General features: G+C 43.3%; 1 protein-coding gene and 1 long non-coding RNA gene across 9 annotated transcripts; one reads left to right on the top strand and one right to left on the bottom strand.

Moving 5' to 3' along the window:
* Positions 1-1,208: 1,208 nt before the first annotated feature.
* On the bottom strand, positions 1,209-24,812 carry LOC133606667 (solute carrier family 12 member 6-like). 7 transcript variants are annotated; one of them, XM_061960850.1, is made up of 28 exons: positions 24,663-24,812; positions 17,567-18,061; positions 16,355-16,449; positions 16,152-16,280; positions 14,592-14,738; positions 14,463-14,517; positions 14,265-14,395; positions 13,954-14,195; positions 13,764-13,879; positions 13,502-13,690; positions 12,394-12,558; positions 12,212-12,310; positions 12,055-12,112; positions 11,811-11,985; positions 11,604-11,722; positions 11,430-11,528; positions 11,239-11,358; positions 11,017-11,121; positions 10,790-10,958; positions 7,201-7,396; positions 6,958-7,127; positions 6,755-6,886; positions 6,566-6,673; positions 6,464-6,487; positions 6,143-6,205; positions 5,789-6,021; positions 5,592-5,725; positions 1,209-2,163 (listed from the first exon to the last, which is right to left on the bottom strand). In XM_061960850.1, the coding sequence occupies exons 2-28, from the start codon at positions 17,787-17,789 to the stop codon at positions 2,072-2,074; spliced, it is 3,588 nt and encodes a 1,195-aa protein (XP_061816834.1). In that variant the 5' UTR covers positions 17,790-18,061; positions 24,663-24,812; the 3' UTR covers positions 1,209-2,071. The 7 variants fall into 7 exon arrangements, with proteins under 7 accessions (XP_061816834.1, XP_061816835.1, XP_072769284.1 ...); XM_061960851.1 differs by having other exon boundaries at positions 17,567-17,798; XM_072913183.1 differs by having other exon boundaries at positions 24,667-24,810.
* LOC133606668 (uncharacterized) lies at positions 18,071-22,255 on the top strand. Of its 2 annotated transcripts, none has more exons than XR_009815291.1 (2): positions 18,071-19,434; positions 19,544-22,255. It is a non-coding gene; the product is annotated as an uncharacterized lncRNA (long non-coding RNA). The 2 variants fall into 2 exon arrangements; XR_009815290.1 differs by having other exon boundaries at positions 19,502-22,255.
* Positions 24,813-25,746: the final 934 nt, after the last annotated feature.

Below are 25,746 nucleotides of genomic sequence, written 5' to 3'. Positions count from 1 at the left end.
TTATAGGTGCAAAGTTGAAAAGCCAGCATCTGTGATAGTATGGGAGTGTATTAGTGCCCAAGACATGGGTAACTTACACATCTGTGAAGGCGCCATTAATGCTGAAAGGTACATACAGGTTTTGGAGCAACATATGTTGCCATCCAAGCAACGTTACCATGGACGCCCCTGCTTATTTCAGCAAAACAATGCCAAGCCACGTGTTACATCAACGTGGCTTCATAGTGAAAGAGTGCGGGTACTAGACTGGCTTGCCTGTAGTCCAGACCTGTCTCCCATAGACAATGTGTGGCGCATTATGAAGCCTAAAATACCACAACGGAGACCCCCGGACTGTTGAACAACTTAAGCTGTACATCAAGTAAGAATGGGAAAGAATTCCACCTGAGAAGCTTAAAAAATGTGTCTCCTCAGTTCCCAAACGTTTACTGAGTGTTGTTAAAAGGAAAGGCCATGTAACACAGTGGTGAACATGCCCTTTCCCAACTACTTTCGCACGTGTTGCAGCCATGAAATTCTAAGTTAATTATTTGCACAAAAAAAAAGTTTGAACATCAAATATCTTGTCTTTGTAGTGCATTCAATTGAATATGGGTTAAAAAGGATTTTCAAATCATAGTATTCCATTTATATTTACATTTAACACAATTTCCCAACTCATATGGAAACGGGGTTTGTAGTAAAAGTTTTAGATCTTTGAGTTTAACTCATGAAAAATGGGAGCAAAAATAAGTGTTGCATTTATATTTTTGTTCATTGTAGCTTCATATGATTGTAATAAGAGCCCATTATTTAAAGTCGAGCCCTTACTTAGACAGGTATTGATAATTGGACATTGATCAAAATAGAAACATGTAGATCTAATTGAGTCTTCTTTTCTATACCTTGTCATTGTTGGGGTCATGAGTTGGAGCCAGCGCTGCCAGACAAACGATAATCACGTATTTGTCCTGCAATTTCACTCTTCCCATATTGTGCGATGATTTCACACCTTCGATATATGGCAATTAGGAAACACAAACAGTACATCCTGTGCCGTGCCTGATGTTGTACATTGTCTCACGTGTCTCTTTACAGCCAGGTGGGTGCAAAAGCAAAGGGAGAACATGCAAACACCACAAATATGTTTTAATGGATATTCAAACTACATCATCAAACTGATGCACTGAGCTAAATAAAAGTGTTATTAGCAAGCAAGCACAAGGTCATTTTAGTTTCTTCAAAATCACTTTATTTCCAAAATTTTCAAGCACAAGTTTTATGCCTCATTTCATATCAATGTCATACAAAAAGTTACACCTTTGAATCTTTATGTACAGGCAATAATCAAACATGAAAAGAAAAATCCCTGCATTGTAACACAAACAATCAGTACACGAGGGGGAAAAAAGCAAAATAGAAGACTTTGCGGTTCACAGCTTAAATTTGCAACAAGCTTTCATTCACGCTTACACACACAAAGGGAACATCAGCAGGTCAACTTTGATGAACAAGTGTATCATTTAAACATAAAATACGTGCACGTGGTCCAGTAGTCCTTTCAATCAGGAAGGCCTGAAAACACCCCCCCAGAAGCACTACAATAGCTAACTGTAACATTGAAGGTATTGCAGTGGGATGCAAGGGAGGCTGTGCGTCACTTTCATGTTTGTCAGACTTTTATGTGTCACATCAGAACTACTAAGAACATGTTTTGTCAGTTAAAAATGAGGAAAATTAAAAACATTGCTTAAAAAGTAAAAAATGTGAACTTGTGACATGACTAACAAATTAACTTACTATTTTGGAAAAAGTGCATAAAAATGTGAAAAATACATATCTTGCTTTGATAACACAAATAAAAACCAAAAATTAAACCCTGAGTACTTCTGATGACATCTTACGACAACCCTCACAAAAACACATGGCCTTTCTTGACGCGAGCAAAATGGAAAGGCGTGTGACAACAGAGAAGCGCGAAGACGAGTGAGTGACAAGCGGCGCTTTGATTTGAGTGTAACAATGCAGCCGATGATCAACCCTCACCTCAGTTCCTGTTGATTGGCAGCTCTTTCAAAAGTGGATTGCCCCGTCAAGAGTAAATGGTGATGACTTCACTTCCCCCACCTCGGACCAACAGAACCCGCTCCAGACCCTCAGTTAGAACCTCGAGAAACTCCATGTCTGCTCAGTGAGTCAAGGATACACTGCAATTGACCTGAATTGAAGAGGATGAGGCAGCCACAAAGAATGTAGCTGCCATTAGAGGCAACTCATACATTTATAATTCATTGATTTACTATTCCAATAAAAAGTGCAAGTAATACATATAAATACGTTCAATTTAATATAATAACTGTGCAGTGAATTTATGTTGATGCAAATGTCTTATATTGATGTAAACTATGTAAAAAAGAGGGGAAAATTTTTTTGTGCCATTTGTTAACTTCCGGGAGGGGAGACAAAGTAGGTGTGGTACTAAGAGAGCAACAGAAGATGGGGATGTCTGACGTGTTTAGAGAAGTTGTCACTAGTGTACCCTAAGTTTCTGTAAGGAAGATTTCTACCTTATCACACAAAAGTGTCTGGCCAATGAGGTAATTATTTAAGTAGTATTCGAAATGTGTTATTTTTAGAGAATGTACACTGGACAAAAAATATAAACGCAACACTTTTGTTTTTGGTCCCATTTTTCATGAGTTAAACTCAAATACCTAAACTTTTACTATATACACACAAAATACCTATTCCTCTCAAATATTGTTCACAAATCTGTGTTGGTGAGCATAAGGGGCGGCATGGCGTAGTGGGTAGAGCGGCCGTGCCAGAAACCTGAAGGTTGCAGGTTCGCTACCCGCCTCTTGACATCCAAATTGCTGCCGTTGTGTCTTTGGGCAGGACACTTCACCCTTTCCCCTAGTGCCGCTCACACTGGTGAATGAATGATGAATGATGGGTGGTGGTCGGAGGGGGCCGTAGCCGCAAACTGGTAGCCACGCTTCCGTCAATCTACCCCAGGGCAGCTGTGGCTACGAAAGTAGCTTACCACCACCAGGTGTGAATGAATGATGGGTTCTCACTTCTCTGTGAAGCGCTTTGAGTGTCTAGAAAAGCGCTTTGTAAATCTAATTTATTATTAATCCATTATTATTTCTTCTTTGCCAGGATAGTCCATCCCACCTCATAGGTGTGGCATATCAAGATGCTGATTAAACAGCATGCTTATTGCACAGTTGTGCCTTAGGCTGCTCACAATAAAAGGCCACTATGAAATGTGCAGTTTTATCACACAGCACAATGCCACAGATGTCGCAAGTTTTGAGGGAGTGTGCTGACTGCAGGAATGTCCACCATAACTGTTGCTCGGGAATTGAATGTTCATTTCTCTACCTTAAGCCGTCTTAAAAGGCGTTTCAGAGAATTTGGCAGTACATTTAACCGGCCTCAACCCCAGACCATGTGTAACCACACCAGGCCAGGACCTCCACATCCAGCAGGTGCACCTCCATGATTGTCTAAAACCAGCCACTGGACAGCTGCTGCAACAATTTGTTTGCATAACCGAATAATTTCTGCACAAACTGTGAGAAACCGTTTTAGGGAAGCTCATCTGCATGCTCGTCGTCCTCATCGGGGTCTCAACCTGACCGCAGTTCGTCGTCGTAACCGACTTGAGCGGGCAAGCGTCTGGCACGTTGGAGAGGTGTTCTCTTCACGGATGAATCCCTGTTTTCCCTGTTCAGGGCAGATGGCAGACAGCGTGTGTAACGTCGTGTGGGAGAGCGGTTTGCTGGTGTCAACGTTGTGAATGGAGTAGCCCATGGTGGGGGAGGGGTTATGGTATGGGCAGGCGTTTGTTATGGACAACGAACACAAGTGCATTTTATTGATGGTATTTTGAATGCACAGAGATACCATGCCATTCACCCAAGACCATCACCTCATGTTGCAGCATGACAGTGCACGGCCCCATGTTGCAAAGATCTGTACACAATTCCTGGAAGCTGAAAACATCCTAGTTCTTGCATGGCCTGCATACTCACCGGACATGTCACCCATTGAGCATGTCTGGGATGCTATGGATCGGCGTATACGACAGCGTGTTCCAGTTCCTGCCAATATCCAGCAATTTGGCACAGCCATTGAAGAGGAGTAGACCAAAATTCCACAGGCCACAATCAACAACCTGATCAACTCTATGCGAAGGAGATGTGTTGCACTGCTTGAGGCAAGTGGTGGTCACACCAGATACTGACTGTTTTTCTGACCCCCCGTCCCCTTTCCGCCAATAGAGCTAAACTGCACATATCAGAGTGGCCTTTTATTGTGGGCAGCCTAAGGCACATCTGTGCAATAATCATGCCGTTTAATCAGCATCTTGATATGCCACACCTGTGAGATGGGATGGATTATCTTGGCAAAGAAGAAGACTAACACAGACTTAAGACAGATTTGTGAAATATTTGAGAGGAATAGGTCTTAAGTTTTAGATCTTTGAGTTCAACTCGTGAAAAATGGGAGAAAAAAACAAAAGTGTAGAGTTTATATTTTTGTTCACAATATATTAATATTTTATGTTTCATTTCTTCAGTTCTGACGGCATCATTGAGACATGTAAAAGACATGTTCAAAATAAATGTCTGTTAAAAACCAAGAATGATTTGAGTTTTGGTGAAACTCGAGGGGAGTAACAGTTAGAACTCAGCCTTCTTCGTGCTGGAGAAGAGGAGAGCAGTGAAGTCACTCTCGAGGATCAAAAGAAAGATGACTGCATACAAGGACAACCAAAATCAGGATCCAAGAGGGCAGCGTGGTTAAGCCACACCAAGTAACCCGTTTAAAATAAATGTATTAACTTTGCTAACTTTAAAGTAACTATAAGTGCTTAAAGGGGTATTCTGCTGTTGTCTGAATTAGAAGTTTTAGGCTTTTGAAATTGATCACAAGATACAAAGTATCTGTTACTAAGTACTAAGGTAAATAATTATGTTTTTCACTGCAGTTAAGTTTGTAAAAATGAAAAAGTTACTGTACATTCAGTCTCATGTGAGGTTGTATAGAAAAAAAATAAACCACCCAATGCAAAATAAACAGTTTAATGTAAAAGGTAAACAAACAATTATGTAAAACTGCTAAATCCAACCCTGGATTCCAAAAGGTTAAGCATTTAGGGACCCCGCACTACTGTTTGCGCTTGCTTTTCTACACGCTTGAAATTACGCACATTTCTCTTATTCTCCCATCCACAATACAGACACACGCAGTCCACGTAATGGACTGGCTCTTGAGGTTTGATGTGTCAAAGCAAAGTGTATTTTTTTCTTTGCCTGCTGAAGTTTTGCAGTACAGAAATTCCCCACGACCAATACCATAGTATTCTTGCATTGCGCCAATTAAATTGATTGGAGAATACAAGCAAAGTCAGTTTTGACAGAGAATGCCCATATTATATATTTTAGGGTTGTTCTACCAAGAACGCATATCTTGGATAAAGGTGCACAGTGGTAGACGTACGTCGAGGAAGAGAATCCCACGCAGCCAGAATCTGCGCAGCTTTTTTCCCATATGAGAATAGCAGAATAGAGCCTGTAATCATTTAGAGTTAAGGATACAATTTTCATCTCCGTCTGGGTTCTTGGGCGGTCCTGGCATGTTGAGCAGTACAACTCGGGCATCATGGGATTTGTTGACAATCACCTCGTTGAGCTTGACTGCAGTGTGCATCCTCCTTACGTTGGAATGGTCCCTGCAGCGGGAAGGCATTATTGATTCAAGTAACAAGTGTAGGAGCATAAATATGCACACTCACGGTCGGATGCTGAGCATGTCTCTAAAGCCCTCTGGCGTGGAGCATCCCGAGTGTGTAGCCCGGTACTGTGCAGCCTTCTCTTTGGTCCAGGTCATCTGAATGCGACGGTGGCGTTCCGAGGAGCCATCGCCGGGCGCTGCTCGGTCCCGCTCACCAGCGTCTGTGTCATCTTCGTCGTCAGAGCCGATGCTGGTCAGTCGCAACATGGAGTTGCGGTCTTTGACGAGTTGAGCCTAAGCCATCGGGCAGACACATAAACAGTACTTGTCAGCTCTTGTAGACTTGATTTCTATTCGCCGCCCCTCTCTTCAACATGGCCGCCCTTTGTGACATTTGTCTCATTTCTCTTTGTACCTGTCGGTTTCCTTTGCAGGCTTTGGAAGTTCCAGTTCCGCCATACCTGTGGGAAAGATACACCTACACACAACATACACTCACCTCACTGTCCAGCACAGTATGTACTCTAGCAACAGCAAAGACTGGGTAAGTGGGTATGCGTGTCTTTGCATGTGCATGCGGGTGTGTCTGCGCGCGTTGGTAGAGGGTCAGGGGTTTCCTGGTTGTTGCTCTCAAACTAACCCCAACTAACTATTGCTGGGTGCAAAGAGGGTTTTAGTAGAACTAACTGGTCTACATGGAATAGCTAATAGCTGACTACCCAAAAGGCAAACTTACATCATCAAAACTCCACCGAACTCGCTGAGGAAAGTTAACCATTAAGATTTTAAGAGCTGCAGGGCTAAGACCTTCTACACAGATTGCCACAGACTTACTTACCTCTCGCTCACGGTCCGATTTTGACAGCCGCATCTGACGGAGCATCTCTGACCTCTGTTCCATCATCAGGGTCCTCTCGTAGGTGTACGCACTGATGTCACTGTCATGCTGAAAGGGGGAAAAAAGCCTGTAATTCATCGATGTTTCTTAGAATGTGAACAAAGACAACAAGGTGTAGCAATGGCCTACCATCTCCACGACTTCCACTTCTGCTTCAATGCGCAGGTGATAGAGGAAGGTTGCCAGATCCTTCTTCATCTGGATTGAATTGTCTTCCATTTGGGCTACAGTGAAAATCCGCATCCCACACTTGCGCCACACCTGTCACAAGCAAGGGGTAGCGTAAGGCACGGGATCACAAAATGGCATACACAAAAAAAGCAGTCTCGGACCTTGTGCTGGTGCAGCAGGAAGGGTAGAAGCATCAGCATCCCACCGTCATGTACGATCCACCACACGTCGATGTGGCCATCTGCACACGGCTCGCTGTTGCTGGGGAACAGTGAGATGTTTTTGGGCACCAGCAGAGCCAGGTGGGCGGCTGTTGTGACACGCACTGTGTCTGAAAGAAGGACAGGTGGCGCTATCAGCCTCCTCATTCAATAGGAGATAGGGTGGCGCGGGACTGCACTTACGGATGAAAGTCTTCCAGGACTGCGGGTCTTCGCTCTGCCTCCAGGTGTGAGGCCATCCCATCACTACGGTGTTGGGCTTCATCCCGCCTAGGCCGCTGGACTGGATCATGTGACTGATGCCTTCACGTGCCTTTTGTGCTACAATGCACTGGCAGAAGCCCTTCACACGCTCCTTGTCCATCAGGTGTTTCAGGGTCTGACATGCAACAATATTATACATTATATCATGAACAGGGGTGTAACGATTGATTGATACATCAATATATATTCCAAAATTTCAAGTACATCGATTTGTGCTCTGCAAGTTTGCCTTCCAAGAGATAAGCATCAATCCAATATCGTTTTAAAAGGGTATCGATCGATGTTATCGATACTAGAAAAAGGAAAACATCGGCTTTAAAAACCATAGACTTTATATGAAGTTTAGCACTTTTAATAATAAAGATGTTGAAGGTTAACTATTTTCCCGTCCCATCAAAACAAAAATGGCGGACATCTACGGCAGTCGAGAAAGGTCATAACAAACGCAAACACCACAAGACAATAGTGTAAGGTATTTGATGTCTGTGTGCCTTTAAGAGATGTTGCTGTTGTGTGTGACGTGTGCGAGAGCGGCAGCGTGAACGTATACGCACAAGAGTTTGGGCGTCTGTGTGTAGAGTGTCTAAACGTGAGTTGTGGCGAACAGCAACTCTTGCATATGTGTGTTTTCACTCCCTGAGTTTGTTACCGCTTGTTACGAAAGCGTCTGAGAGGGTATCCCTGTGTCTTTCCTTCTCCAATGCGGGCCATTACAATATCATTACTTTCAGCGACAGCACGATTGCAATAACCACGAAAAATACAAACGCCACAACGCAATGATAAAGCCGCAACACAACTTTAAGCCACAAAAGACGCAGCAGACACTCCCAGAACACAAGAAGTCATTTGATGAGAAAGAAAGAAATGGAAGAGATGCATGAAGGAGGCTATGGAAATTAGGAAGCCAGGGACCAACATCATCAACCGGTATGAGAGAGCATACATCCTTCCACATACACACACACACACACACCTGGGACGCTGTCCTTCATTGGCAGAGAACAGATAGTGTATGGCCAGGTCGGGGAACTTTATTTAGCAGGCAAAACTGCTGTTAAAATTCCGGTTACTATACTATTATTGAAAATTCAGCAGAACATTTTTCCTTTTGTTAAGTCAACCTAAAGTGATGGTTAAACTAAGATGTGAATGCATTGGCCATTAATTGTTGTTTACTTGCTTGTTTGTATCCATAATTAGTTTATACATAATTACTAGGGATGTCCGATAATGGCTTTTTGCCGATATCCCGATATTGTCCAAATCTTAATTACCGATACCGATATCAACCGATATCAACCGATACCGATATATACAGTCGTGGAATTAACACATTATTATGCCTAATTTGGACAACCGGGTATGGTGAAGATAAGGTCCTTTTTTTAAAAATTTGTAAAATAAAATAAGATAAATAAATTAAAAACATTTTCTTGAATAAAAAAGAAAGTAAAACAATATAAAAACAGTTGCATAGAAACTAGTAATTAATAAAAATGAGTAAAATGAACTGTTAAAGGTTAGTACTATTAGTGGACCAGCAGCACGCACAATCATGTGTGCTTACGGACTGTATCCCTTGCAGACTGTACTGATATATATTGATGTATAATGTAGGAACCAGAATATTAATAACAGAAAGAAACAACCCTTTTGTGTGAATAAGTGTAAATGAGGGAGGGAGGTTTTTTCAACTTATATTCAATTGAATAGACTGCAAAGACAAGATTTTTAATGTTCGAACTGAGAAACTTTTTTTTTTGGCAAATAATCATTAACTTAGAATTTAATGGCAGCAACACATTGCAAAAAAGTTGGCACAGGGGCATTTGTACCACTTTGTTACATGGATTTTCCTTTTAACAACACTCAGTAAACGTTTGAGAACTGAGGAGACCAATTTTTTAAACATTTCAGGTGGAATTCTTTCCCATTCTTGCTTGATGTACAGCTTAAGTTGTTCAACAGTCCGGGGTTTCCGTTGTGGTATTTTACGCTTCATATTGCGCCACACATTTTCAATGGGAGACAGGTCTGGACTACAGGCAAGCCAGTCTTGTACCCGCACTCTTTTACTATGAAGCCACGCTGTTGTAACACGTGGCTTGGCATTGGCGTCCATGAGAACGTTGCTTGGATGTTGCTCCAAAACCTGTATGTACCTTTCAGCATTAATGGCGCCTTCACATATGTGTAAGTTACCCATGTCTTGGGCACCAATACACCCCCATACCCTCACAGATGCTGGCTTTTGAGTTTTGAACCTATAACAATCCGGATGGTTCTTTTCCTCTTTTGATCCGGACGACGTCCACAGTTTCCAAAAACAATTTGAAATGTGGACTCGTCAGACCACAGAAAACTTTTCCACTTTGCATCGGTCCATCTTAGATGAGCTCGGGCCCAGCGAAGCCGGCGGCGTTTCTGGGTGTTGTTGATAAATGGCTTTGGCTTTCAACTCACTTTCAACAGGGGCGGTATAGCTCGGTTGGTAGAGTGGCCGTGCCAGCAACTTGAGGGTTCCAGGTTCGATCCCAGCTTCCTCCATCCTAGTCACTGCCGTTGTGTCCTTGGGCAAGACACTTTACCCACCTGCTCCCAGTGCTACCCACACTGGTTTAAATGTAACTTAGATATTGGGTTTCACTATGTAAAGCGCTTTGAGTCACTAGAGAAAAAGCGCTTTATAAATATAATTCACTTCACTTTGCATAGTAGAGTTTTAACTTGCACTTACAGATGTAGCGACAAACTGTAGTTACTGACAGTGGTTTTCTGAAGTGTTCCTGAGCCCATGTGGTGATATCCTTTACACACTGATGTCACTGTTTGATGCAGTACCGCCTGAGGGATCTAAGGTTACAGGCTGAGTTGCTTACGTGCAGTGATTTCTTCAGATTCTCTGAACCTTTTGATGATATTACGGACCGTAGAGGGTGAAATCCCTAAATTGCTTGCAATAGCTCGTTGAGAAATGTTGTTCTTAAACTGTTTGACAATTTGCTCACGCTTTTGTTCACCCCATCCTTGTTTGTGAATGACTGAGCATTTCATGGAGGCTGCTTTTATACCCAATCATGGCACCCACCTGTTCCCAGTGAGCCTGTTCACCTGTGGGATGTTCAAAATAAGTGTTTGATGAGCATTCCTCAACTTTCTCAGGTCTTTTTTGCCACTTGTGGCAGCTTTTTTGAAACATGTTGCAGGCATCACATTCCAAATGAGCCAATATTTGCAAAAAATAAAGTTTTCCAGTTTGAACGTTAAGTATCTTGTCTTTAGCAGTCTATTCAATTGAATATAGGTTGAAAAGGATTAGCAAATCATTGTATTCTGTTTTTATTTACCATTTACACAACGTGCCAACTTCACTGGTTTTGGGTTTTGTTTAAAGATAGAAGATTGTCCATAAATCAAATTGGCAATCACAAATACCGAATAAAATCATTGTTCAAACGAATCGTTACACCTCTAATCATGAATAATATACTTGCCGAGGACCCACCTGCTCCGCCGCAAGCGCGTCTCCGTAGCTCTGCAGGAAGTTGCCGGGAACCACAGTGCCCACAATGGTCAGGCCTTTCCCTGCTTTCAGCTGGCTGGCTAAGGTCAGCAGGCGAGGAGACTTGATGTGTAAGTCTTCGTCCAGCTTGAGTAAGACAAGCAGCTGGGGCCTGTAAGGGCGAGTGGGACTCAGAATCATGAACTTCACCTCACTAGAGACACACATACCTCCAGTTCTTGGTGTGCGGCGGCCCTTCTTCTAACCTCAGGAGGGCATAACGGGCTGCGCTGAGCGAGAGGCCACGGATCCCATCCCCCCACTCTTTCTCTGCTCTGAAACACACATACTACAGACACTCAGTGCACACTGGATCCATAGAATAATACCCAATAGCATGCACACCATCCAAGGCTATAGTAAGACTGAACAGAATCTCCATGGCAACATACCCATGATACTCAATGTACTTGTAGATCATGCTTGCGATCACCATAGCAACAATTGCGTAGTACCATGAAGAGATGAACATGAGAGCAAGGCAAATCGTCATCCCCAAAAAAGACAAGGACCTGGACACAAAGGCACAGATGCTCTTGTTGTGTATGTGGCCATGACAACCTACAAGCGGCGGCAGTCACACCAGTGGTAGAAAGAGAAGCGCGGCCTCCAGTTTGGCGTCCTCAGGAGGGTCTGTAGGGCGCAGGCCAAGTTGACAAACAAATAGCACATTAAGAAGAACCTGGAAAGAAAGGAAGATGATTGACAGCTCTGATGTGGTACAAAACAGATGCTTGAGATCTGTGGTGAGTCTCACATGGTCAAGATGGGAGCCACCAGGTCCAGGGATGCAATAAGGATGCCCAGCTCGGCGATGAGGGCCGTCAGGAGCAGAGCCCATGTGGGCTCGCCGTTAGCTTTGCCGTGACCAAACACCTGCATGCACGCACACGCACACACACACACACACATATCAGCTCTGTAATGAAAGTCACCTGGATTACTACTTGGTAACAGTTCTGACCTGAAGGAAGGGAACAATGTTGTCCTTGGCAATCGCCTGCAGAAGTCTCGGAGCACCTGTCAACGACTGGAGGCCCGCACCGCATGTGGAAAAGAAGGAACCCACCACAATGACCCAGGGGGTGGGCCAGGCGAGGGTGCCCACCACCAGATTCCCTTTTACGGAGTCTCCGAACCTTCAGGACACAACAAAGATCCTCTCTAATTATGCTCTTTAACAAACAGAAAGACTAAGAGGAACTGACTTGTCTCGGAGGACCACACCGTCAATGCAGGCGCCAAACAAAAGAACGCTGCTCAAGTCTGAGGAAGTGCACTCAGAACAACAACTGTGGTTAAGTTGGGATCATACTCTCAGAACTACAGTTTTTCCAGATTCAGTTGAGCTACTAGGAAGGATACAAACAACAGAAGTGGTAATGATGGCAAGTATGGTTCCGATGGGAATAGAACGCTGGGCATCTTTCAGGTCACCCGACCGGTTGGAACCAGCCATGATTCCTGACAGAAAACATATAGTTGATCGATTTAGTCATGAAATCGGTAAGCATAGGTATAACATAATCAGTGAAGAGAGTGTTTACCGGTGACAGACGGGAAGAAGATTCCCACCAGCAGCGTGAAGGATGTGGTGATGTCGGCAAAGACGTAAGGCTGCTGAGTGGACGCCAAATGTACACCGTGCGAAGAGCTCAAAAGGCTTTTCTCCACCACATCTCCTTTGCTGAGATACGAGCTCCACAAGTTGTCTACGAGGAACAAGTCCAAAGAAGAACGTCGCAGAAAGAGTGACACTGAAAACAATCTTAAATTAGGGCTGGGCGATATGGCCTTTTTTTAATATCGCGATATTTTAAGGCCAAATCGCGATACACGATATATATCTCGATATTTTGCCTTAGCCTTGAATGAACACTTGATGTATATAATCACAGCAGTATGATGATTCTATGTGTCTACATTAAAACATTCTTCTTCATACTGCATTAATATATGCTACTTTAAAACTTTCATGCAGAGAGGGCAATCACAACTAAAAAAATCCCTATTTTTTTCATACGGTGTTGATATGGAAATGTTTGCCTTGGCATTTTGATGGTGTGGGCGTGTGGCACCGAACGGAGATGTTGACATGCGGAGTAAGCACTCTTCATTCTCTAGCAGGTGACTTTTCAAATGAATCTACATATTAGCAGTAATGCTACTTTTTATAGCAACGCTTTTGCCCCACACTTGACAAATTACGCTTGTCTGTTCGACATATTCCTACTTGAAGCCAAACCACCGCCAGACGATGGTGCCCCTGCTGTTTTTTGGGGGAATTGTTCCTTCATTTGTTACCAGATTCGCACCTTCTCTCTCTTGTATTACCACTCGCATGGCTGCGCTAGCATCACAGCTAACGTTACCCATGCTGCTACCTTTTTGCTGCGCGAGGGCGTATACGTATGTGACGTATGACGTGACAGTATGTGACGTGTGTAAGAAGGTTGCGCTTGTCTGTCTGTGAGAAGTAGACACAGGAAAGAGCGAGGAGAGCCTGTAGTGTAATGCCAGCAACTAAAAGCAACTGCGTGAGAACGTATACTCGAATATCACGACATAGTCATTTTCTATATCGCACAGAGACAAACCCGCGATATATCGCGTAAATCGATATATCGCCCAGCCCTATCTTAAATCTAACATTACCTGCGATGATTCCGCTGGCCAGACCAGGAATGCCATCGATCCTTGAGAAGTTGTTGGTGTTGAAGTAATCATCACAAGAGGCGTTGAGCTCTGTACTCTGGCAGTAACGGCTCCACAAGTACGTGGTCTTCTCCATGAGAGCTGAACTGGGGTCTGGCTCAAAAGTCGGGAGGGCGGTGGTGTTGCCGTCTATTAGAAAGGAGGGCGAGACATTCGAAAGTCCTGAGCTTCCTAGGCTATGGTCGTTGTTATTCTGACGCACCGATAGGAAGGGTATCGTTGGCGTCCTCCTTCTCAGCTGGCAGCAGGACGGTTTTTGCACAATGGTCGTCAACCAGATCGTGGCTGTTGATGGTTCTGTTTCCAAGCATACACACTCTGCAAAGACAACGCGTCACACTCAAAAGTGCCAAGGAGCGGCCATGTGCCAGCGGTGTGATGAGTACACATACGGGAAATTGGGCGGCTTGAAAGCAGAGACCAGCGCGCCGACATAGATGGAGACGATTGAGACAATGACGCAGGCTAAGAAGACGGAGGCCAGCTTGTTGACATATTTGACACCCACAAAGACTAGCAGGGACATGAGGAGGAGGCAGATTGAGCCATAGACACGCATGTTGTTCAACATGGCCGCAGCCTCGCCTTCCAACCCTTTGGCAGTGAAGATAGCCGCATCGGGAGCGATGTACATCTGGAGGAGGAAAGAAGAATCTTTGTCATGACCCAGGAATCACAGAAATTTAAAGAGAGAAGAAACCACCAGTAGGATCTCGATGGCTCCCAGGATGTACATGGCTCCGGCAAAGGTGGTGCCCAGGTAAAAGCACAGGCCGACTGCACCCCCAAACTCTGGACCCAGAGAGCGGCTGATCATGAAGTAGGAGCCTCCAGCTGACGTAAAGAATTAAAAGTTTATTTTGGAGGTTTGGTTATAAGGACCATAGGAAGGTCACTGTACCTGGAACCACTCCATTAGTCGCTATGGCGCTCATCGATATGGCGGTCAGCAACGTCTGATGGACACAAAGACACATGAGTCAAATGGGATCTTTCGGTTGATTTTGGTCGTCTACTTGCAGACACTCACACAGCAGCAGCAGATGAAAACAATGCAGAGGCCCTGCAGCACACCAGCGGTCCCCACCACCCAGGTCAGACGCAGGAACAAGATGACGCCAAAGATGTTCTGCAAGCACGGCAGGTACACGCCCATGAAAGTCCCCATCTGCGGCGACTGAGGAGGTAAAGACCGAACATTCAATGAAGGTTTCTGCCATTACCACACACCAAACTTAAATTAATGCAATGTTTTCAAGCATGCAATGTTGGAATAGCGATGTCAGGATAGAGCAGAATCTCCTTTACAACACAACAACAGCCTTATCACCGGCTGGCGGGTCCTTATCAGCAAGATTGCCATGCAGGGCAGGCTCACACTTTCACTTAAGACAAATTTCCATCAATCAATCAATCAGAGTATTTCAACCAATCAGATTGTGAGGAATTCACAGTGGCTTCCTACTACAACCATGCCACCATATTGTACCACAAACAATCAGGCGTGAGCATTGAGATGGACACTGAAAATTACTAAAATTTCTGTTTATTTCAGAAAACACATGGGGCTCTTGTAAAGAGATTGGAAGGAGCAAAACTCATCCCGTTTCTAAAACTGAAGACAAACTAAGAGAAATGTCTTGGATCAAAGCTTATGGAAGACCGCATTTTCAACTGAATGTGAAAATCAACAAGCACAAGGCGGTTTGTTTTGAAGGTTAGTTCAGTAACTGAACAATTAAAGGAACGTTAAGGAAATCCTATCGATACAGCATTACGTCCATGAATACAAAGGATGACACAGTTTACTTTCTTCTAGTAGTTGTTTTGATTGTCAACAACACAGGGACCTATGTTTCTAGCTACAGCCTACAGGCCTACTAGAGAAACAGTTTTTTTTATTGAATGGTAAAAGGTAGCTTGTGGTGGAACGCAACAATTTTTTTACGTAACTCTCCTACAATGTGACTTTCAATCACGGTGATTACATTTAGTAACAATGAAAGCATGAGAAATTTTCAATTCTTCTCTAAGAAATTTGAATGGGCAGTCTATGTGCTGGCTCATCTTTCTGCATTGATTGCAAGGACTTCACATTCACACGCACATCGCAATTTCTGCCTTCCCAAACACAAATTCAATGAACGTAGCCTTGGGTAAAGTAGTTTATCCCTCTCTCAAGTGATCACTGCGACCGATTTTTAGTATAGGGAAGCAAAGTTATTCTAATTTTGCCTGAAATGCAAGCAAGTGTTTGCTGATCGTCTGCCATCTTCGAGAAAAGCATGTGGGACAGGACAACAGTATACGAGCTTAACGTTCATTGGACCCGTCCACTTTGGTATGGCTTGGAGAGGAAACTCTTGAAGAAGACAATATTTAGTTTTTTGACTTCTACCCATTCAGGAACAGATGGTCTCTGTCTGTCAATCTGTGTTTAGTTTTGCCCTTGGCAGCCTGCCACTGTCAGTTGGTATCCCAATGGAAGGCGGCCAAAGAGTGGTTCGGGATGGAGCTGTTACTTTTGGTACAGTAATACCTGAAAAAGATGTCTCATCTATGAATTTCAGATTGTTTAAAGGATTGTTACCTTGCTGACTTTCTTCTTTTCACCGATGCTCTCAGCCTCCTCGTGCTCCTTGGCCCCCTGCGTCAAATTGGTATAGTTGGCCAGCCGACTGAGCAGAGACGACACTTTAGGCCGAGTGTCCATCTCCTCCTGTGTTTGTGTGTGAGAGAAGCAGGATGACGACGACAACAACGAAGACATCGGATGTCACACTTTGCACAAACCTCAAAAAGGGCCAGGTTTCTGTCGTACAAGTCATCGTCATCCACGCCATGGCTGTTGTTGATATACACGCTGGAGATTTTAGAATTTCCATCCCCTGCAAAGGCAGACGAAAGCGAAACTGAAAGCGAGGGGTGGCCATTTAGCTCAAATGGACGTGAGCGTGAGTTGTGACTAGGTCAGCAGGTAGACCAGCATCAGCAGCACCTGAGTCAACAACATGACTTTCCTCTATGCCACACTAAAACTCACACAAGGGTCACCTTCTCATACTGCCTCTTTTGCTTGTCAAAACCTATCATCTCAAGACCGTTTTAAAGTCAACACAACACTGGTTAATAATCAGCCGCTGAGACTTGGTGGGAAAAGATTAATGGACACACACATGCTATCATAGAGGTGAACCAGTTGATCCGGCTGGACAACTCATTTATGTCATGCTGATTAGACTTTGGCCTTCTACTTTACTCAAAAGACAATTCATCAAATAAAAGTTTGGTTTTGGACAGCAGAGGTCACCACACCTGTGTAGAATGCATCTGGCATCACTCTTGGGAGATGAGGAGCACCGCGCTACCCCAAGGGCTTCTTTCGCAACTGAGGGACGATGTAGAAATGCTGCGCACCGCGCTCGTAGGGATTAAGCGCCTTCATTTCTATTTACGGAAGCTTATTAAAACTGTGTGGGACATTCTTACTCCATACTATTCCTAAGTGGATCATGGTCACGTCACAGTTGTTAAATCCTTTCTGTGAGCAAGCAGGGAAGGCAAGTGTTGACTTAATATCTCACAAGAAAACTGTGGTCACTTTTGCTGGCTCTTGGCTCAAATGCTGAGTCAGGAAACCAAAAAAAAAGTGCTTTTTCAACAAACATGGTTGAAAGCAGAACTTGTCCCTTTGCCTAGCTGCGACTTCCATGGTGGTGTGACAAAGTTAAGACAAACATACAGTAACTATACTCCCCAAGTCATTGACCATTTGCCTAATGTTTATGACAACTTTGAGAATATCGATGTGTGTATATTGTATGTCTTCAAAGCATTTTGACGACAACCCATAAGAAGCACTACAAATGTCTTTACATTCATTCAGTTTGAAAGGTAATTAATTCTGATGTAGCTGCTCAAATCCAAATCAATTTTGGATTAGCAGAACAAATATGGCAGGCTGTCATGCACACAAGAATCTATTTTCTCCCCTCATGTGCTCACCTTGCTCCATAATGCTGTGGCATGGAATTTCTGTCCCGCCTCCTCCCGCTGTTGTCGTGAGTCCTCCCGAGGCATCGCTATGAGGCTCGCTTCGGCTGACGCTTTCCCGGGAGCCAAAGCGTACGTGAGTACCAGAACGAGAGCCGATTTCAGGCGAGGTGTCCGGCAGCCCAGGGAGGTCCTCCGCCTTGGTGGGTGTCACTGTGAACCGTACGGATGCCATGGCGAGGCCCTTGGAAAAGAAAGGGGTATAGGGAGGGAAAAGGGCGAGGGGGGTTGGTTGGTGCGAGGTGTCACAGGCACGGCTGAGGCAAAGTGAGCTGGGCTAATGCGCTCAGGTGACGGTCAGGTAATTCGTTTTTTTACAGCATTGATTCTCCATGAAGGCAACAGTTTCTTTTGTTGTCTCTTTTTTGCTGGGGCAGGGACATGGGCAGATGCAGGAACAGGGGTTGGTGCAAATGTAAGGGCAAGGAGTTGTCACAGGTGCACAAGCTGGGACAGGAGAAGGCACAAGGGCAGGGGTGGTAATAGGGGTATGGATACAGGCAGGAGCAGGGCCAAGGGGTAGTTATAGGGAAAGGAGCAGGGAAGTAAAAGGGTCAGGGTCATGGTCAAGGGAAAAGGGTTGTTGTCATAAGTGCAAGAGCAAGGATGAGACGACAGTGGCCAGAAGAAAAAGTTTGTGTCATTGAGAGCGGAAGAAACAGCGTTATGGGAACCAATATTGCAGCAGGAAAAGGAACATTGGCCGAGGATTGGAGCAGGACGAACGGGAACAGGGGGACACGGTGGGTTATGTTCACGGGTCATCAGAAGGGAAGGTCAATCCCAGAAAAAAGACACAAAATGAAGCAAAAGTTAGTTTAAAATCAGACAATATTTTTTTGTGTCAGCAGCGAGAGGTATGACCCACAGCAACTCACTGAGATCTTAGATAAACATTGACAAACAATGATATATTTCAATGCAAATTAGGACGTACAATATTTATTAGTGCCTGAGTTGTCTGAGCGCAAAGGCCCTAACAACCTAAAACCTCTAAAAAAATGACTGACCGAGGCATTCACTCAAACAGAACGACGTCAAACAATAACTGGGGGGTGTGGGGTTCAGCCTGACATCCGTAGCAGGTGGACCAGATGCGGCTCGGCTGACTTGGCAAATTACTCAAGGAGAGCGGTTCTAACCGGTCCGGCCAGTCACGGCTGGCTTGGGGAAAAGAGAGCGGAGGCTTGCTTGTTTTGCAGGGCTGTATTCATTTAAGAGGAGGCAGCTAGTTTCCATCTGCTGCAATACTCGTCTGTCATGTCACATGTCTTTGTATTCCTTCTGACAAAAAAACAACTGTGGAATGGGTGTTGGGTGACAGGGCCCTCTTTATGTTGAAAAAAAACCTCAGCGACGCTGACAGTTACAGCTGAGGAATCAATCCTTCACTTGTCATGTTTGCTGTTCTAGTTAATAGACGGCCAAGGTTAAATAATATTTAATGACTTGCTAATTTTGAGCTATTCAGGGTAGGTTTCTTTTAACAGAGGTAGCCAGGATATCAACAAACATCCTGAAATAAACTTTAAATATCAGTTCTAAATTAACTTGAATTTGATTATGTGAAATAATACGTATTTGATCCAATAATTCTGACACTGATAGAAGCACTCTAATCAGTCCAGTCTTGTTTGCAGAAACAAAGGAATGGCTCAAGAAGAAGCACATCAGATCCTGTGGTGCCTTTGCCAGTCTCATGACCTGCATCTCATAAAAAAAAGACTGAAGGAAGCAGGATTTGCCAAGGAAGAGCCTCAAAACTGTGAAGATTTGAAGAGTAATCTGAAAGGATGAGTGGACGAAAAACGCCTCATGAGGTTTGTAGCAACCCTACAAGAAACTTGTGACCTCTGCGCTTGCCAATGTAGTGGCTTCTGGTTGCAGGACCTCTGTGTTTTTGTGTGTCCTCCCTTGTGTTGTGACCAGCTGCTGGCTCTCCGCCAAACCGGGGTCTGCATGGAGATGCGGAGGAAGAGACGGTGCTACGGAGCTAGCGTTAAGCGTGGGAATATATGAGCTTCACGGAGCTCAATGAGCACTAATCGGACACGTCAGTCTCCCTGAACAGATTCCCGTTCATCCGCGCAGATCGGACATTGGCCGGAGGCTAGTGGGCAGTCCACGAAGGAGTCGACTCTCTTTTTAATTTTCCTGAGGGAACTCTCCTGAAGGAATCAATGAAGTACTATCTATCTATCTATTTATCTATCTATCTAATTGCTTTGTTGGGTCTGTTCCGGTGTCTGGGCATGCTGCCCTCCCCGCAACTCACCTCAGCAGATGATGGCGTGAAGCACAGCAGAGGCCACCATGGTGTATATGGGTGTTGAGATTGTGTTTTTGCTTTGTATTGTTGTTCATAAGGATGGGAACTGATAAGATTTTTTTAAGTTCCAAATCTACTTTCGATTCTGCTTTACAATTCGGTTCCTTAACGGTTCTCTTATCGATTCATGATTGGGCAAAAAAAGAGAGAAAAAACGGTGGTTTATGTTAATGTTGTTCAGTTTAGAGGTAACATGACCTCACAAAGTCTACAGTGACATCTTGACAGGCACAGGCGTAGCACAAAAAAAATTCATTTTTTGAAAATAAATAAGAAATTATTATTTTTCTGTAGAATTTAACAAAATAAATCATGTGCAAATAAAACAATAATGTAACATTTAGTAACACGTGTCGTGACGTGATATTAACTTATTAGAAGTCTTATGAAAACCCTGAATTGAAAATCTCAGAAGATGTAAGGTTTTAAAAACTGTAAACAAAGATCTTGAAAATAATAACAAATAAAGTCTTGACATATCTCACTTTGCATGTAATGAATTAATATCACATATTAGTTTCACATTTGAAGTTAATTGCTGTGACTGAGAGAAAAGGTGGTGGAGGAAAACATGCAACTTTTCTCTGGCGTCAATTGAACATTCACCTACCGAAAATTAAGATTGTCTACTGTAGCAAACAGATGCAAGCTTTTCACCACAAACTTAGTCGCTGATTGGTGACATTAGTCTAGCGGCAGACGTGTACTGGTGCGAGTACTGCCCACTTCGGAGCTAGTCAGAATCTGTTTCTCGTCATGCTTGTGTAAATGAGAAGGCATTCATTTCAATTTTACAAATAGCACTAATATGATTGGTTGTGGTATATAGTACCCGTTGTATTTTTTTGGTGTCAAAGCATTACTGCTGCTTGGATGAGATAGGAGCAATTGAAAAACGCAACTTTCATTCATAATTATTGCATGCTGTGTGTTCAAATCTTTCAGCATATTGCTCGTATGTCCTCTTCTTTTAACTACTAAAAGTAGCACTGTTGCAATATTTTCTTGTAAAATGTTAGTGTATGTTCCGCCCGGGCATCGCCATTTTGCGATCTCACGTCACTACGCACGTTAGGTCACTATGCACGTTGCATAATGAGATCATACCCACCCGAAATAATCATTAAAGGAACAATGTGAGAAAATGGCAAGCAATTCCAAGGAATTGATACACCGGGAACCGGTTCTGAACAAGAACCGGTTTTCAATTCCCATCCCTAGTTGTTCGCCTGTGCATGGTGGAATCGTGTGCGCGCAATATATATCATTTATTGCTCTTTTTTTCTTTTTTCGTTGTGTTTTACTTTTGTAGCTGTATGTAGAAATGGTGCCGCTGAAGTGTCAGCTGGTTGCATCAGCTTGGTGCTCTATTAATGTCTTATATGTACTTCAATGTTTCCCTCTTGTTTTCTACTTGTTTTTTGGGGACGTTGCACTAGCAAACACATCATTTCAGAAGATAAAGCCTATCCTATCCTTCGCCATCAAGTACTGTCACGTGTTGCTTGGGGATCAAATACTTATTTTACTCAAATGCAAATTCATTTACAAACTAATTGCAATGTTTCTTTCTGTCTCAACCTACCCTAAACATTACAGACTGTTTCTGTAATGTCTCTATAAAGTAAAAGTAAAGTCCCAATAATTGTCACACACACACACTGGGTATGGTGAAATGATCCTCTGCATTTGACCCATCCCCATGTTTAAACCCCTGAGAGGGGAGGGGAGCAGTGAGCAGCAGCAGGGGCCGCGCTCGGGAATCATTTGGTTAATTGGTGATTGGTGATAGGAGGCGTGTGGGTCGGATCACAGCTGACTCTTCTCACCCTGGACACAAACTATTTTCCCTTCTCCCCTCAGGCAGGAGATTACGGTCCATCCAGACCCACACCTCCCGCCACCTGAACAGACACATGAACAATAACAAGATCCGATGGCTAAGTTACAGCTCATTTTTATTTATTACCTATCGGTATTACCTATTCTGTTTTATGTGTTTTATTTTGCACGATTGTACCAAGAAAAATTCCTAGATTGTGAACCCGTTCTCAAACAATGGCAATAAAACTATTCTGATTCTGATTTAACCCCCAATTCCAACCATTGATGCGGAGTGCCAAGCAGGGAGGCAATGGGTCCCATTTTTTGTAGTCTTTGGTATGACTCAGCCGGGGTTTGAACTCACAACCTCCCAGTCTCAGGGCGGACACTCGAACCATTAGGCCACCGAGCTGTGTGGTATGCGCAAATTTTTTTTATAATACCTGCACCTACATACTTTCTGCTGAATAAATACAATATAATCATTATTTGTATAATGTAATGTCATTATAATGCAGTGTTTTTCAACCTTTTCTGAGCCAAGGCACATTTTTTTCATTGAAAAAATCCAGAGGCACACCACCATCAGAAAACATAAAAAAATGAAACACAGTAGTCGACAATAAAAACTCGTTCTTGCAATTGTTGGATATAAATCAAACCATAACCAACCATGCATCACTATAGCTCTTGTCTCAAAGTAGGTGTACTGTCACACCACGCCGTGACTTATTTTGAGTTTTTTGCTGTTTTCCTGTGTGTAGTGTTTTAGTTCTTGTCTTGCGCTCCTATTTTGGTGGCTTTTCCTCATTTGTTGGTATTTTCCTGTAGCGGTTTCATGTCTTCCTTGAACGCTATTCCCCGCACCTGCTTTGTTTTCGCAATCAAGACTATTTAAGTTGTGCGGACGCTATCCTTCTTAGCGAGGACATTGTTGATGGTCATGTCATGTATGGAATAACTTTGTGGACGCCGTCTGCTCCACACGCTACAAGTCTTTGCTGTCGTCCAGCATTCTGTTTTTGTTTACTTTGCAGCCAGTTCAGTTTTAGTTTTGTTTTGCAAAGCCTTCCCTAAGCTTCAATGCCTTTTCTTAACGGCACTCGCCTTTTGTTTATTTTTGGTTTATGTGTTAGATACCTTTTTACCTACACGCTGCCTCCCGCATATTGTGATCACGACAAATCATGTTACCGACATCTACAAAGCAATTATCTACCTGCTGCCACCTACTGATATGGAAGAGTATTACACGGCTACTCTGCCGAGCTCTAGACACATACTTGCCAACCCTCCCGGATTTTCCGGGAGACTCCCGAAATTCAGAGGCTCTCTCGAAAACCTACCGGGACAAATTTTCTCCCGAAAATCTCCCGAAATTCAGGCAGACTCAGGTCCGCATGGACCTGAGTCCGCTAACCCACAATATAAACAGCGTACCTGCCCAATCACGTTATAACTGTAGAATGATCAAGGGCGAGTTCTTGGTTTCTTATGTGGGTTTATTGTTAGACAGTTTCATTAACATCCTCCCAGTGCGGTAACAACACACAACAACAGCAGTCACGTTTTTGTCTACCGTAAAGTAGTTTGTCTGCCGTAAAAAGCAATGTTGTGACACTCTTAAACAGGACAATACTGCCATCTAGTGCATTTGATGAAAGCACTTTTGTGCGTGCCACACAGCAATGCATCATCAGAGAGGGTGTTCAGCATGGTTCGAAAAATAGTGACAGAGAATAGAACAAGGATGGACAATTCAACCCTTAACTCAACAATGAGTATATGAGTGTTGTGTGTGTGTATATGTGTAAATAAATGAACACTGAAATTCAAGTATTTATTATATATATATATATATATATATATATATATATATATATATATATATATATATATATATATAAATAAAATAAATACATATTTATAGCTAGAATTCACTGAAAGTCAAGTATTTCTTATATATATATATATATATATATATATATATATATAATATACTTGACTTGGTGAATTCTAGCTGTAAATATACTCCTCCCCTCTTAACCACGCCCCCAACCACGCCCCCCGCCCCCCCGAAATCGGAGGTTTCAAGGTTGGCAAGTATGTCTAGAGAGCACACAGACACTCAACAACGGCACATTTGCGGATTATAATAACTGGTTTGCAAAAAATATTTTTAATAAAGTGAAATCACATAATCTCCCACGGCACACCAGACTGTATCTCACAGTGGTTGAAAAACACTGTTATAATGTAATAAATAAATTGTGACACAGGGCCCTTTTTGCTAATAAATTATGTCATATTAGTCTATAAACAATGAGGCTTAAGGATAGACATCATTGAAAATGATTTATTAGTGAATTTTAGCTACTGCTAATAGGAAATATTTCTAAGTGAAAGTACAGTACAGTAAATACAACTGTATTCACTGGTCCAGGATATAACGAGTGAATCCTCTGAGTGGCATGAAGGATAAGCCATCACTAGCCTATAAACCAGTCTAGGCTAGTTAGTAATTATACATTTAAAAAAAATAACCTTAAATGGTACATCATTTTAAATACAAAATGATGCATGTACAATTGTTGCGACATTTCAAACCGGCGTCTACCAAACAATGGTGCTTCACAAGAGACCACTACTGGAATTATGTTTTCCCGCTAAATTTGTGCGTTTTAGACTCACGTTAGAGGATGGAATATTGCGGCTTGTGTCTGGCCGCAGAGACGCCGGCTGCCCCGGCTAGCACCCCGCTAACGTTAGCTAGCCATGCCGCGAAGAACTGTCAACTGTCAACACCTTCTCCCGGTTGACTGACACAACCGCCGGAACCCCGCACTACCGAGGGCCACCTTCCACTCAAACATAACCTCCACGTCAAGCTCGTACCTGCCTCTTGTTTGCTAGACAGGCCGCCTCCGGTGTGTCTTACTCTGTTACATCTGCGGAGGGATCGGATTCTCCTCGGCACCTTTTATTGTCCAGCCGAGAGACAAAAACCGTTTGGCATGTCCCTTCTCGGTCGCCGTCGTCTACTGCAGTTTCGCGCGTGCGCAGTGGCAAACACGCTCAAGCGCAACAGAAAGACCCACTGAGAAGATCATTTTTTAAAATTATTTAAGATTTATTTAGGATTTTCAATTTTTACAACACATACAGCAGTATACATTGAAATGTTGGCAATGCAAATGTCCACAAAACACCACAAACAACAGGGGGAAGGAGAAAGCAAGAAGACACAATTCAGTGAGACTAATCTTAACAGTCAGTGAAGAGAAAAAAAAAAAAAAAAAAAAGTATATACACTACAGTGACGTGCGGTGAGGTTGATGGCTGGTGAGGCACTGACTTCATCACAGTCAGATTTACAAACATAACATAACATAAACCCTAAAGCAGGGCCGGCCCGTGGCATAGGCCGTATAGGCAAATGCTAAGGGCGCCGTCCATTAGGGGGCGCCACGCCAGAGCCACAAATGTTGGAGAAAAAAAATAAATAAATCAAAAAAAGTTGGTACTATTTCTAAATACAAAAAATAATCCCACGTTAATTAAAATGCAAAGTAAAGCCTATTTAATAGAAATATTATTTGTTACAACATTACGCCCCCCCTCCTCCCCCCGCACGGTGCGCCCCCTCCCTTCCCGTATCATGACTCTTTTTGGACGTCACCACATCAAAAAATCAACACAAGATGTCAAAACGGCCAAAATTGTCAGGTGCCCAGGGAAGAAAAAAGAGAAAAGAAGAGGAGGAGAAACGAGAAAAAGACAGAGGTAGCAGGTAGGTAACGTTAGCCTACATGAAATTATTTGTCTGTTACAGAATGTGATAGTAACCTGGCTTTTTAGCATTAAGCTATTGTTACATGATTCGGCAATTGCTAATCAATAAATAGCTAGTCTGTTTTAACGTCGGGTTAATATTGTGGAGGGGGCTAAATTGTTATGGAAAATAATAATGTAACGTTAG

Source organism: Nerophis lumbriciformis, linkage group LG05 (assembly GCF_033978685.3).
Source record: "Nerophis lumbriciformis linkage group LG05, RoL_Nlum_v2.1, whole genome shotgun sequence".
Classification (NCBI taxonomy): Eukaryota; Metazoa; Chordata; class Actinopteri; order Syngnathiformes; family Syngnathidae; genus Nerophis; species Nerophis lumbriciformis.
The sequence above is the reverse complement of the archived record's forward strand: the minus strand, read 5'-3'. Positions and strand labels throughout refer to the sequence as shown.